General features: G+C 48.6%; 1 protein-coding gene across 1 annotated transcript in view; it reads left to right on the forward strand.

Annotated features, from left to right (window-relative positions):
• CDYL2 (chromodomain Y like 2) overlaps nucleotides 1-14859 on the forward strand; it is a 59644-nt gene that overhangs the window by 27522 nt on the left and 17263 nt on the right. The window contains exon 2 of the mRNA XM_040253574.1: nucleotides 5410-5627. Within this exon, the coding sequence (XP_040109508.1) occupies nucleotides 5410-5627 (218 nt within the window). The remainder of the gene's footprint in view (nucleotides 1-5409; nucleotides 5628-14859) is intronic.

Genomic DNA, 14859 nt, shown 5'->3' on the forward strand with positions numbered 1-14859 from the left:
GTCCGTCCCTCGGTTTCACTCTGGCCCTCTGCCTCATCAGGCTGTCAGTCCTTCTCCCCCTGGAACACCCCGTCTCCCCGGACCCATGTCCTGGGCTTGGAGCAGGAGAGCTAGGGCTACACAGACTCACCAACTGATTCCTCAGCTTTGGAGTGACCTGGTGTCCTTCAGCTAACATTTCTGAAAGTGACTAGAACGAGCCACGCCCTTGCTAATCCCATGTTGGTTCCTTAATTAAATTAACATGGAACAACCCTCAAAAACACATACCACTGACCCCAGCTTATAACGAAGGAGACGCCGCTGGAGAGCTCGTGGGCTTCCACCTTCTCCCGATGAGCTGACATAGTGCTGGGATTCCCATGCTGTCTGGCCGCAAAGCCCTGAACTTCCCTGCTTCCAGCGTATTCTGTTCCCCATGGTGCCTTCCCTACCAGCCTCCCCTGTCTCTCTGGAGGCATGGTGCCCCAGAAGGGTAGCAGCTTTGAGAGCAGCTCTGTGGGAGGGTGGAGTGGGTCTCAGAAAGGTGACTTAACGCTATTGTATGTGAGTGAATCCAGGCTCTCACAGAGGCTTCCTGCCTTCCTTCGCCCAGAGATGGTATGTCCTCCAAGTTAGCATTCATGATGTGAGCCCTGTGTCCTGGTAAATAATAGACATATGGGTCTGTTTTCTTATATAGTTTTATGGATTATTTAGTCAGATGGTCCCTTAGGGGCTGCTTCCCCTTATGCTTTAACAGAAAGACCATGGGCTCCTTCACCGAGAACCCCCAGTATTCTTTATTATGTTACCCTATCTTTTCCCATTATCATTATTTTAATGATTAGTTTATTTGTTTTCTTTCTGTCTCCCACCCTCTGGGAGGGCATGAAGCAAGCTCCAGGAGGGCATGGGCCTTATTTCTCTGATTTTTGTTGGACCTCCAGCATCTAGTGTGATGGCTGACCCAGAGGAGGTGATAACTCATTAGATTTTGAATGAATGAAGAGAAGGAGGGGCAGTTGCCTCTAATCCTGGCTCTGCCATTTAAAACCTTTATGGCTCCCTGCAAGTGCCTCACTTTTCCTATCTGTAAAATGGACCAAGAAGGGCGGTTTTGTAGGACTGTTGAGCAATTTACAGGCAGCTTACAGAGCTGCTCAGAAAAGGTAACCCTCAGGTCCTCCTCCTTGATGTAAAAGTAAGCCAGCACCTTGACTTGGTTGCAGGGCAGGAGAGGTGAAGTCAGACCTCTCCCAGCCCCAGGGAAAACACTGCTGTTCTGGAGCCTGAGCTTCTGACTTCTCACGGGTGAGCCGGGTGGCCACCGCTGAGAGCAGCTCCCGTGATGCGCTAACCTCTGCCAGCAGGTCCCCAGCACGCCTCTGCCGACTCCAATTAGGAAGGCTTTCTCAGGAGCTGGAGGTTTTGAGCTTGACCCTGAAGAAACAGCTCCCTTTCCACGAGCCTTTTAATTAAATGCTCACGCTTGCTTTCCGGAGTTCATTGAGTCGTTTACCTGCATTGTGGTGTTTGACAAAGCCCTCTCGCTTTGGGTAATGGAAAGGGACAAAATGAGGAGGCTTCTCAGAGGCTGTCTGATGACATGGGGGCTGGTGCTTCTGTGCCCTTTTGGGGCTGGGCGCTCATCTCGGTGGGATAGGAGAGGGCTCCAGAGCAGCATTTCCTGGTCTCTGCCTTTGGCTTGCTTCTTGCGATTCCAAGGCCCACCCCCACCCCCGTGCTCACTGAGAATCTGAGTCCACCTTGACAGTTGTCCTGAGCCTGTCTCACAGTCCGGTCGCTGGAGCAGGGGCAACAGCCTGGGGTGCACCCAGCCGGCTGGTCGACTCTTCTCCAGGTGATCTAGGTGTCTGCTCAAGTGTAAGAACCACTGGTTTAGGGACTCAGACCCTCCTGCATGTCAGAATCACCTGGGGTATAGTTTTATTTTTTTTAAAGTTAACTTTATTTTCTAAATAGTTTTAGATTTCCAGGAAATTTGGAAAGAAAATACAGAGAGTTCCTGTGTGTACCCTGTAGTCAGCCTCTCCTGTTTTTATGACATCTTAAACTAGCAGGGTCCATGTGTTGCAATTAATGAACTGCTAATCCATACAGTATTATCAACTAAAGTCCATACCTTATCCTACCATCTGTCCTACAGTCTTATCCAGGATCCCAGACCACATTTCGTTGCCATGTCTCCTTAGGATCCTCTGCCCTGAGACAATTTCTCCGATTTTCCTGTGTTTTGATGACCTTCACATTCTTGCAGTACAATGATTAGGTATTTTGTAGCATGCCCGTCAACTAGGATTTGTCTGTGTGTTTCTCATGATTAGACTTGGGTTGTAGGTGTCTGAGAGGAAGACCCCAGAGGTCCAGCGCCTTCTCCCTCACATTGTATCAGGAGTGCACACCACGCCATGACTTATCCCTTCTGAGGGGAAGACCCCAGAGGTCCAGCGCCTTCTCCCTCACATTATATCAGGAGTGCACACCACGCCATGACTTATCCCTGTCGGTGGTGGTCTTGATCACGGGGCTTTGGGTTCTCCATCTGCCCCAGTCAGGTTTCTCCACTGTTCCTCTTCCCCCACTAAGCCCATTGACCCACTTTCTACCCTGTTTGGAAGGTATGAAGCACACTCTTAAAGAAGCTATGTTCTACCTCCTTGAGAACAGAGCATCTACATGAACTGTTTGGAATTCTCCATGGAAGATTTGTCTCTTGTTGAGTCACTAAGTCGTGTCCAACTCTTTGTGACCTCATGGACTGCAGCACGCCAGGCTTCCCTGTCCTTCACTATCTCCTGGAGTTTGCTCAGATTCATGTCTCTTATCTCCCGATTATCCAGTCATTTGATTATTTCAGTCTAGACTCATGGATCGGAGAAGGCGATGGCACCCCACTCCAGTACTCTTGCCTGGAAAATCCCATGGATGGAGGAGCCTGGTGGGCTGCAGTCCATGGGGTCGCTAAGGGTCGGACATGACTGAGTGACTTCCTTTTCACTTTTCACTTTCATGCATTGGAGAAGGAAATGGCAACCCACTTCAGCATTCTTGCCTAGAGAATCCCAGGGATGGCGGAGCCTGGTGGGCTGCCGTCTATGGGGTCGCACAGAGTCAGACACGACTGAAGCGACTTAGCAGCAGCAGCAGCAGCAGACTCATGGATATTTATTTTTTACTTCCAGTTATAACACAGTATGTACTTTTAATACTTTACTTGCTCAAATTCTTGCATCTGTGGCCATTGAGAGCTCTTCCAGCCACCGCCTGTGTCCTTTGACATGTGTTGTCATTGTGAAGGTTGTTACTTGTTTTGGCTTTGGTTTCGCTACTCCCTTCCTTTCAGTCTCTACAAGCTTATCTCGCCTGTTTCCTGCCCCAGTCGTGGAATCACCTATTTCTCCAGAGAGCCCTTGTTCCTTTTGTTGAGAATGGTTATCAGAAATCAAGACCTGGGCTCCTGGGGTGCCCACTGCTATTGGGATGCCAGACTCTGGGCCTTCTCAGCCGACAGCGAGAAAATGCATTGTGTATACGAACCTGCGTAGACACGCTTATCTAGAAATATTTCTGTACGTAACCATCTGTACCTGTGTTAAGCTCATAGTGATGTCTTCAGTGTTCATCAATCAACACGTGGATCCTTCTAGCTCCCTCCCTTTATTTCTCTATAACTCCCACTCAAACAGAGAAACCTTCCGCTCCCACTTGCTATATATTTACATAATTGTTCAACTCCAGCATTCGTGCATGATGTCAGAATTCTTAACTCCTACTTACCTCCACGGGCTTCTCAGGTGAAAGTGAAAGTGGCTCAGTCGTGTTTGACCTTTGTGACCCCATGGACTGTAGTCCACCAGGCTCCTCTGTCCATGGGATTCTTCAGGCTCGAATACTGGAGTGGATTGCCATTCCCTTCTCAGGGGATCCTCCCAACTCAGGGGTCAAACCCAGGTCTCCTCCATTGCAGGCAGATTCTTTACCATCTGAGCCACCAGGGACGCCCAAGAATCTGCCTGCGGTGCAGAAGGTTGTGGGTTCGATCCCTGGGTCAGGAAGATCCTCTGGAGAAGGCAGTGACAACCCAGCCCAGTATTCTTACCTGGGAAGTTCTGTGGACAGAGGAGGCTGTGGGCTACAGGCCATGGGGTGGCAAAGAGTCAGACATGACCTAGTGACTAAATAACAGTTTACCTCTGTAGGAGTCAACTTTATCAACTGGACTCCAGTGCTTCCATGCAGGTTATTTTTAGTTTTACAGACTCCACTCATTCCTAAAATGACTTCAGTCAGGACCTTTCCCCGTCCTCCTTCAGGGAGATGGTTTCATATGCTTGTCATACAGTTAGATTCTTTTTTATCACATTCTGCGTTCCATCCTTGGGTGGACATGAATCTGAGCAAACTCCGGGAGATAGTGAAGGACAGGGAAGCCTGGCATGCTGCAGTTCACGGGGTTGCAAAGAGTCAGACATGACTTAACGACCGAACGACAGCAACAAAGGCATCTACGCTGTAAAGTTCCTCAGGTTTCGGCAAATGTTCAATGTCTCATATTCGCCATTGTTAATATCTTGCAGAGTAGTTTCACGGCCCTAGAAAAGTCCCCTACATTTCACCAGTTCTGCCCTCCTCTTACTCCACCTGAATCCCTGGCCACCAATGATCTTTTTACTTTTTCTACACTTTCGCCTTTCCTGAGATGTCATATAATTGGAATCATGCAGTATGTGTTGCTTTTTCAGACGGGCTTCTTTCACTTAGTGATATGCATTGAAGAGTCATTCCTGTATTCTTGTGGCTTGATAGTGGACTTCTTTTTATGCAAAATAATATTCTACTGTGTGAATGAACCAGAGTTGAAAATGAAAGTCACTCAGTTGTGTCTGACTTTTTGTGCCCCCATATACAGTCCATGGAATTCTCCAGGCCAGAATACTGGAGTGGGTCACCTTTTCCTTCTCCAGGGGATCTTCCCAACCCAGGGATCAAACCTAGGTCTCCTGCATTGCGGACAGATTCTTTACCAGCTGAGCCACAGGGAAAGCCCAAGGGCATATTGGTTGCTTCCAGTTTTTGATTATGAGTAAAGCTGCAGTATTTTTGGTTTGTGGTTTGTGTATGGACCGTTCCTGGATCCGTCATTGCTGAAGGCATCCAAGCAGAACCTGGGCGCTCACGGGTGGATGTGTGGGAGAGGGGATCAAGGATTGTGCGGGGTCCTTCACAGAGAGTCCTGTCTGTGCTCTTCCATGTTTGGAGATGTAGCCTTTCACCACCCAGAACAGAGGCTGCCCGGAGGTCCCAGCCACATCCCACCCTTCCCACGGCAATCTGAGTGTTCTCCCGCCGCGCTCCTGTGTGGCTGTTCTGCAGTCAGCTTCTCACTCTGTGTTCTGATTTTGGAAGGCTCTGCTCTGACCAACGGGGGCCTCAACCTGCACAGCCCTGTGAAGAGGAAGCTGGAAGCTGAGAAGGACTACGTCTTCGACAAAAGGCTCAGGTACAGCGTCCGCCAGAACGAAAGCAACTGTCGGTTTCGGGACATTGTCGTGCGGAAGGAAGAGGGCTTCACGCACATCCTGCTGTCCAGCCAGACCTCGGACAACAACGCGCTGACCCCCGAGGTGAGAGGGACGGGACGGCGGGTGGGTGCTGGCTCTCTGAGCCCTCCGGAGTTGGTGGAGACCACCCACACCCAGGCAGACTTGACCTGGGGACCCAATTTACTGATCTCACTACATCTGTCATCCGTCTGATATTTATGATCCATGACTACAGTATCCCATTTTGAAAATGAAGACCCCGGGAAACAGATTCAATAAGCTGATCGTGGTCACAGAATTAGTCAGTATTGACCCCAGAAACCAAACATGACATCTTGGGCTTCTCCAGCAAAACTGAATGGTAGTCAGCATGTCTAATATAGATGGAATCATATTCACTCAGCTCACTTAAAGTTTTATTGAGATATAATTCACATATCATAAACTTTATCCTTTTAAAATGTACAGTTCGGTGGTGTTTAGTGTATTCACAAAGCTGTGCGACCATCAGCGTTAATTCTCGGACATTTCCATCACCCCCAAAGGAAACCCTGTGCCTGTTAGCAGTCACCCCCATTCTCCCTCCCCACGTCCCTGGCAACCACTAACAGCCTTCCTGTCTCTACGGATTTGCCTCTTCTGGGCATTTCATAGATGCAGAACTGTGCAATGCGTGGCCTTCCGTGGCTGGCTTATTTTGCTCAGCACAGTATTTGAGGGGTCCCTCCATGTGGCAGCATGATCAGTGCCTCGCCCCTCTTCCGTGTGTGGGTAGGCCACACTTTGTCTGTTAGCTCTCCACTGAGGGGCGTCTGGGTTGGCTCCTCTTTCGGTGCAGACGTCCCTGGTGGCTCACAAAGTAAAGAATCCGCCTGCAATGCGGGAGACCTGGGTTCAATCCCTGGGTCGGGAAGATCCTCTGGAGCAGGAAATGGCAACCCACTCCAGTATTCTTGCCTGGAGAATCCCATGGAAAGAGGAGCCCCCACAGGGTTGCAAAGAGTTGGGCACGACTGATCGACTGACACTTTCACTTTCCACTTTTGACTATGTTGCATGATGTTGCTATGAACATTTGTGTATGTGTTTTTGTGTGAACATAAGGTTTTCTTGGTTATATTCCTAATTATGGAATTGCTGGGTCATAAAGAGCCAACTCATTGGAACAGACCCTCTTACTGGGAAAGATTGAAGGCAGGAGGAGAAGGGGATGGCAGAGGGTGAGATGGTTGGATGGCATCACCGACTCAGTGGACACGAGTTTGAGGAAATTCTGGGAGACAGTGAAGGACAGGGGAGCCTGGTGTGCTGCAGGCCATGGGGTTGCAGAGAGTCAGACAGCTGAGCGACTGAGCTACAGTAACAACGGTAACGGCATATTTGACCTTGTGAGGAAGTGCCAAACTATTTTCCCTGGTGGTTGCTCCATTCTACACCGCCAACTGTGGTGTATGATGGTCCCCATTTTTCTGTTTCCTCGCCAGCACTTGTTATTGTCTGTCTTTTTTTATTACAGCCGTTTTAGTGGCCGTGAGGCGCTATCTCACTGTGGTTCTGGTTCGCATTTTCCTAATGATGGATGATGTTGGGCATCTCCTCTGGTGCCTGTTGGCCATTTGTCTGTCTTCTTCAGAGAGATGTCTGTCCAAATCCTTAGCCTATTTTTAAAACTGGGAATTTTTTATAGTTGAGTTTTAAGCATTCTCTTTGTGTTCTGAATATCACATCCTTGTCAGAGCTATGATTTGAAAATACTGCCATTCTGAGTTGTCTTTTTCCTTTCTAGATAGCATTCTTTGACATTCAATTCTAAAGTTTTTGACGTCCAGTTAATCTTTTTTCTCTCTGACTTTCTTTTTTCTTTTCGACTGTGGCTCATGGTGGCTTGGGGGATCCTAGTTCCCCAAGCAGGGATTGAGCCTGAGGGCCCATCAGTGAGAGTACCAAGCCCTCACCCCTGGACCGCCAGGGGATTCCGTCTCTATTACTTTTTAAAATGCTAATTCTACTTATGTCTAGATGAGCAGAACAGTGAAGCAGTGAATACATAATGCATTTACATAGACAACACCATTCAAAAGAGGGGGTGCTTAGCAGATGGCAGTGAAGAGACTGTTGATAGTGCAGTGTGAGAAGACTTGCATCCGAGCAGTCTTCTCCTGCTGGACCAAGCCGGGCAGGGCATAGAATGGTAAGTGACCAAGACGAGCACGGTGCAGCTCGCAGGGCTCTGCACACTACGTCCTACTTACCCCATTTCATCCCACCTTCTGGTATAGGATTATTACAGTTCACGTCTTGCAGATGAGACAGCGTGGGCCTAGAGAATGGAATAGGGCTGGGGTCCCGCAGCTTCAGAGGGCAGGGCCCTCAGCCCAGCACCTGGCCACTGCAGACAGTTCAGTGCAGACCCCCATTCCCGTTCCTGTGGTACTGCACTCCCGTGTCCATAGCAGCAGTGCAGACCTGGAGGGTGAACCCCGGGATGGGTTTGGGGTGGGGGACACAGTCAGGGGGTGGCTGTGTCACTGGTGACCCACCCAGCAGGGGCGGTGCAGATGGTCTGGCACTGCTGGCGTGTCCAATGCAACTCGGGGGGCCCCGGAAGTGGGTGGAACGGGCAGTGCTGCGTCCTTGAACTTCCTATAATCACCAGCATTCCCTAAATGCTCTGGATCCCGGATCCTTGTCAGGATCCTGGATCCTTGTCAGACCTGTCATTTGAAGGTACTGCCATTCTGTGGGTTGTCTTTTTCTTTTCTAGATAGCACTCTTTGATATTCAATTCAAAATTCTTTGAAGTCCAATTTACCTTTTTTTCTCTATTACCTTTTTTCCCTTGTCACTATGATTTACATAGACTGTGGTTCTTTTCGGGGGCTGTGTGGGTACCGGGAGGAATGTTTGTCAGCCTGTGAGGGAAGAGGGTGGCCAGGGCTGTGGAGGTAGGGGCTGCTGGTGACTCATCACCCCTCTTCTGAGCGCAGGTGTTGGGGTCACTCCCTCCTCCACCTTCAGCGGAAGACCTCTGTGTAGACCTCTGCATAGATCTCAGAGTCCAGGGCCTGTGGTTTATCCCAAAGGCCACCATTCACATGTTTATACACCTGGAAACCTTGTTATTTTAAGCTCCTCACAAAACATTCCCAAGGGACCAATTCTTCTCAGATTTTTTTCTACTTCACTACTTTTAAAAAGCGTGCTTGAAACAGGCACGGTATTTTCCTTTGATGAACCGAATAGATGTGGAGCCTCCCAGTTCATCCATTCTCTTTGCAGCAGCTTTGTGTATTAACTCTTGCCTTGTCATCACAGAAGCGTGTGGCATCTGACTAATTTCAGGCGCCCGGGTTCTCAGCTCCTGAGACTCAGCTTTGGTTGATTAGCAAGGTTTACTCCTAATTGGTGTCTGTCAGTAACAGAACAGGAGGAAGATGGAAAAACAATTATTGATCTGGTGTTTTCAGCTCTCTCAGCAACCAGAGTGGATTGACGCCATGGATAAATTGGCTAACTGAGTAGAGTAGCCGTGAAAGTATGTGATGTGATGTTAGTGAAGGAACACAGCTCCCCAGGCGGCGCTAGTGGTGAGGAACCCACCTGCCAGCGTAGGAAACGGAAGATCCGTGTGTTTGATTCCTGGATTGGGAAGGTGCCCTGGAGGAGGGCATGGCAACCCCCTCCAGTATTCTTGCCTGGAGAATCCCATGGTTAGAGAAGCCTGGTGAGCTACGGTCCATGGTGTCACAGTGAGTCAGACACAACTGAGCAACTTAGTATGCACAGAGTTAGCAGAGGAGCCCTGCCCCTCCCGGCATAACTGGGATCAGATCCCGCCTCCAACACTTTTCCTTTTCTGCTACCTTGGGATTACTTTGCCTCTCTGAGTGTTCTCATTTATAGGAATCATACAGTGTAGTCCCTGTGGGGTTAGAGATAATGTCTGCAAAAGAGGCTCTCAGAGTCCCTGACACCTAGGAAGTATTCAGTGAATGTTCCTATTGTTAAGATGAAACAGAGGTGTTACAGTGGCCGCCAGCAGACCCAGCCATGCTCTTTCAGGGAGAGACTGGAAGGAGGCTGCTTTCAGGGTCACAGCTGAATTCTTTTTCTAGTTGTGTATGTGACATTGGCGGGATTGGCCCCATGGGCAGAAATTCATACATTACTGGGTGTATTAACCGGATTCTGAGGCTAGCACATGTGTTGTCATATTTCTCCTTGCCTGGAATATAGCAAAGAGCCAGGGAAATAATGGAAATGCCCCTGTAGGAAAGAGTCGGCAAAATAGATGGTCCAAAGTCTTGGGGATTAAAAACACATCCACTTTCTCCTTAGGAGAGGACCTCAGGCCCTCACTGTGTTTCTGGGTTTTTTTTTTGTAGCCCCCAGCCTCACCTTCCACCTTCCACAGGGGCCCCCAGGCCCGCTGGAGGCATCTTCACACCCTCTGGGGTACATCTGCCGTGTCCACACCATCCTCAAGCCAGTCGTGTTTCTTTCTATTTCCACCATAACTCTGAGAGGCCACACTGCTAGCTGTTTTGTCTGCACGATCGTATCAGTCGTAGCCCACCAACAAGTCTGCCCACGTTCATGATTCCTGCCCCGTTAGCTGTTCGTCAGCAGCAGAGGGATCTGCTGGAAAAGCGAATATGCTCAGGCCACTCCTCTCACACACACACACAGACACACACACACACAGACACACACACAGACACACACACACACACACTTCAGACACACTTCAGACACATCAGTGGCTCCTCCAGTCTTACCTGAGACTCGGCTGGGGAAGCTGCACTTCCACGCTCCTTCTAGTGACTGGTGGCAGGGCCTAGGTCCCTGGTGGCCGAAGGCATCCGTTTCTTGCCATTGGCTTCCCACCGTGGACTATGGCATAGCATCTCCATAGGGCTGCTCACAGTGTGGCAGCTTGCTTCCCCCAGACTGAGAGCTTCAAGGAAGAGAGAGAGAGTGAAAGAGGACGACTGAGGGGATTTCTTGGCTTAGGGACTTGGTGCTTTCACTACCAGGGCACAGGTTCGATCCCTGGTTGGGGAACTAAGATACTGAAAGCCTTGGATTGTGGCCAGGAAAAGCTGAGACAAGTTTAGTCATCCTGTATCTTAATTACCTCTTGAAAGGAACATCCCATGACTTTACCATATTCTCTTAGAAGTGAGTCACTAGGGGCTGCACGCAGGTGTGAATACCAGCTACCTTAGAGGCTGCCTGTCCCAGGGATTTAAGTTAGGGAGAGGGCAGGATAAAGTAAGGACGCACACATTCTGCCAGGGAGTTGGTAGAAGTGTCATAGGAGGGGATTAAAGCTCTTGGGGTGTCAGGAGAAGAAGGAGGTGGCATTTTGTGGGGAATATTTGAGAAGGCCTTCATGAGGGTGGTCGCAGTGGATATGGGCCCTGGGTGACTGGATTCAGCAAGCAGAGATGAAGGAGAGAGAGGGGTCCTGGTCTGCTCCCTTTTAATACCCACTTTTAATGGATTTGGTTATCTGGTTCCAGCCCTTGGCAGCTCAGAAGGTAGAAGCAGCAGAGGAGGGGTGTGTTTTTTCCAATGGACATTCGCACAGGAGCAGGTGGTGGCCCCCAAGTGCAGAGCAGGGCAGTGGGCATCAAGAAGGGACCCAGGATTTTCACATGCACAGTGGTCCGGCACCGTTTGTTAACAGAGGTGTGCCCAGGAACCTCTGAGGGGACTGCTCCATCACAGGCTAGCACGTGACATGGAGAGGCAGTGACAGGCTCAGTGTGCTCTGTTTTAGAAGACACAGGAGTGTGTAGGAATTTTAGAACCACATTTCAGTTACAGTGTATGACTGGTAGGGGTCCTTCAAGAAGCAGGAACCTCAGCCTTCCATCCAAGTTGGATTATCAACATGAGAAAGGCCAAGGAAAAATACACTAACTAGATACATACATTTTCATTTATTTTTTTGGCCACACCTCAAGGCAGGTGGGAGTTTACCTGGGATCAAACCCACACCCCCTGCATTGAAAGTGCAGAGTCTTAACCAGTAGACCACCAGGGAAGTCCCCAAGATATGTACACTTTAAAAATTAAAACTTAGTTTGTTCTTTCATCGCATGAACAAAACACGAATGTGCTTTCCATTTAACTCACAGAGAGGGTGGCCGTTCTGCTCGGTTTTGTTTCCACTCCTTGACAAGCGTGCAGGCCCTCAGGTGGGGAGTCACGTGAAGAATTACAGCTCACGTCCCCAGCGCAGGGTTTTCTTTCCTTTGCCTCTCGGAGAAACAGAGCTCATGTATAGGTGAGAGCCTGTCTATTTCTGGAGGCAGATGGATTAAAGGACCCACACGATAGTCACCTGTTAGCTTTCCTGATGTTTTAAATGAATGTCTGTGGCTTATCCCCATTAGAATGGAAAGCACTTCTCCCATCCTTCTCATGGAGCTCAAGCCCCAAGAGTTCTGATTCAGACTGATGTCTCAGCATGTGTTTTTTTATTTTTTTCTCCACAAAGAGTCACCCGTTTGTTTAAGTCATCCCTCAGTATGCAGTAGTGGGCAGAGAAGGGAGGTGAGATTTGTATCCTGGTTCTGCCTCTTGCTGGTGACCTTGAAGCCCTGACTTTGTTTTTCTGAGTCTTCCTTGCTTCATCTGCAAGATTGAGATACCATACCCTCCCTCACTGAAGTTTTGTTTCAGGTAAAATATTATGTGGAAATTCATGGATGCAATCCTGGCACCTCTATGCTTAATAAAAGGGCATGGTCAGTTAAAGTACAATCTAAAAAACAATGGTCTCGTAAAGTGTCTCCACTGTACCTTACGATTCTGCCTTTTGAATATTTAATAACAATCGTTCAAAAGCCTGTTCCTTTACTGTCTCCCCTATTGGACTCTCAGCTCCACTCAGGCAAGTACATGCCTTGTTTTTTCTTTTCATGCACTTTCCGCACTTACTTTTCCTGCTTCCCTAACTTCTGTTGGATTGGGTGAGCTTTTTTTTATTTTACACCCTCCCCCATCCATTCTTTGTAACTCATGTACTTTTGAGATGTTTTCCTTAAGTTGTGTCCACATGAAAGGGAAAAAGTTAAAGTGTTGCTCAGTGATATCTGACTCTTTGTGATCCCGCCAGGCTCCTTTATCCATGGAATTCTCCAGGCAAGAACCCTAGAGTGGGTAGCCATTCCCTTCTCCAGGAGATCTTTCCAACCCAGGGATTGAACCCGGGTCTCTTATATTGCAGGCAGATTCTTTACCATCTGAGCTATCAGGGAAGCCCGTTATGTACACATCAGTTCAGTGCAGTTCAGTCGCTCAGTCGTGTCCGACTCTTTGCAACCCCATGAATCGCAGCACACCAGGCCTCCCTGTCCATCACCAACTCCAGGAGTTCACTCAAACTCATGTCCATCAAGTTGGTGATGCCATCCAGCCATCTCATCCTCTGTCATCCCCTTCTCCTCCTGCCCCCAATCCCTCCCAGCATCAGGGTCTTTTCAAATGTGTCAACTCTTCGCATGAGGTGGACAGAGTATTGAAGTTTCAGCTTCAGCATCAGTCCTTCCAATGAACACCCAGGACTGATCTCCTTAAGGGTGGACTGGTTGGATCTCCTTGCAGTCCAAGGGACTCTCAAGAGTCTTCTCCAACGCCACAGCCAAAAGCATCAGCCTAAATGTGACAGTGACCTCTGCACCGTTTCCAGAGCTGCGGCATGCCCCAACTCTGGCCTTCCCACCCAGTATTATTGCCTAAAGCTGTAGTTCTACCTTGTGCAAACTCCAGCCTTCAGTCAGCCTCTATCAGTTTGATGATGATTTTATAGTCAATTCTTACATTGATTTACTGACACATTATCTCCTTTCTGTGCTGGCTGCTTTTCCTTGCAAGTCAGTTTTTCTTTGTGAGTATAGTTTTCTTTTTCTTGAAGTGTATTCCTTTTTAGTTAGTTCTTGCGGTGAGGGCCTAAGGGTAGTAAGCATTCTTTTACTGAAAATTCTTAATCTTTTTTTTTTTAACCTTTTTAGTTTATATTGGAGCATAGCTAATTAACAATGTTCTGATAGTTTCAGGTGAACAGTGAAGGGACTCAGCCATACATATACACATATCCATTCTCCCCCAGACCCCTCTCCCATCCAGGCTCCCACATAACATTGAGCAGAGTCCCCTGTGGTATACAGTAGTAGGTCCTTGTTGGTTATCCATTTTAAATACAGCAGTGTGTACATGTCCATCCCAAACTCCCTGACCATCCCTTCTCCCCATCCTTCCCTGCTTGAAAATGCCTGATCTTTACCCTTGCCTCTGAATGATGGTTTAGCTGGATTTAGAACTTGGTTTAATGGTTATTTTCCTTGGCACCCGGAAAATGTTACAGGTCGGTCTGGTGCCAAAGCTCACTTCCCACTTGACCTCTGAGCCATGTGAGCATCTTGGTGGAATTAAGGATAAACAAGATAGCGTTGCTGTTACTGGATGTATGGAACTGCTCAAGTCAATACATATTAAACTGGAGAAGAGAACTGTGATGGACAGGATTGCATCTTGGGACCAAAAGATGCAACCTGATCCTAGGTAGCAATGTCTATATAAATGCATGTGGGTTTTGGGTATATGCTATGGTATTAGCACTTTGTATCCTCAGCAGCACTGATATGTATTTTTTTTTGAAATTTGAATTTGAAAGTCCCTCAGTCGTGTCTGACTCTTTGCTACCCCACGGACTATACATTCCAGGCCAGAATACTGGAGTGGGTAACCTTTACCTTCTCCAGGGGATCTTCCCAACCCAGGGATCAAACCCAGGTCTCCCACATTGCAGGCGGATTCTTTACCAGTTGAGCCACAAGGGAAGCCCAATATATGTATATACTCAAATAAATGACTGCTGCTATTTAAAAAAAAAAAGGGTAAGCAGGAGCATAGTTAAACTGGGACTTCTGGCAACAGCTGACATACCTTGCCTGGGCTGTGCACAAGAATATTTTCCCATACCTTGGAAAGGGCCAGATAAGCAATGCGGGCTGAGGACGTGCTGAGATTTAGCAGGCTTAGACAGCTCCACACCCGGCTTCCGAGCCTGCAGCCGCCGACCCCCCTGGCACCTCCTTGGTGCTCTGTGCTGCTTCGGAGATGGGACAGGGAGTCGGGTTTGGGTTTCTTTCTTTGGTCTGGGTATGGCGTGTATGCAGGGGAGGCTCCCTGCACGGGCAGAGCAGATTCACTCTCCTCTACGCCCAGGGCTCTGCACAGGCCTGGAGGCACTCTGCTTTTAGAGGGACCACTCACCATTCCCACAAATCCATCTCGGCCT

The sequence above is a fragment of the Oryx dammah genome, unplaced genomic scaffold (assembly GCF_014754425.2).
Source record: "Oryx dammah isolate SB20612 unplaced genomic scaffold, SCBI_Odam_1.1 HiC_scaffold_13, whole genome shotgun sequence".
NCBI lineage: Eukaryota > Metazoa > Chordata > Mammalia > Artiodactyla > Bovidae > Oryx > Oryx dammah.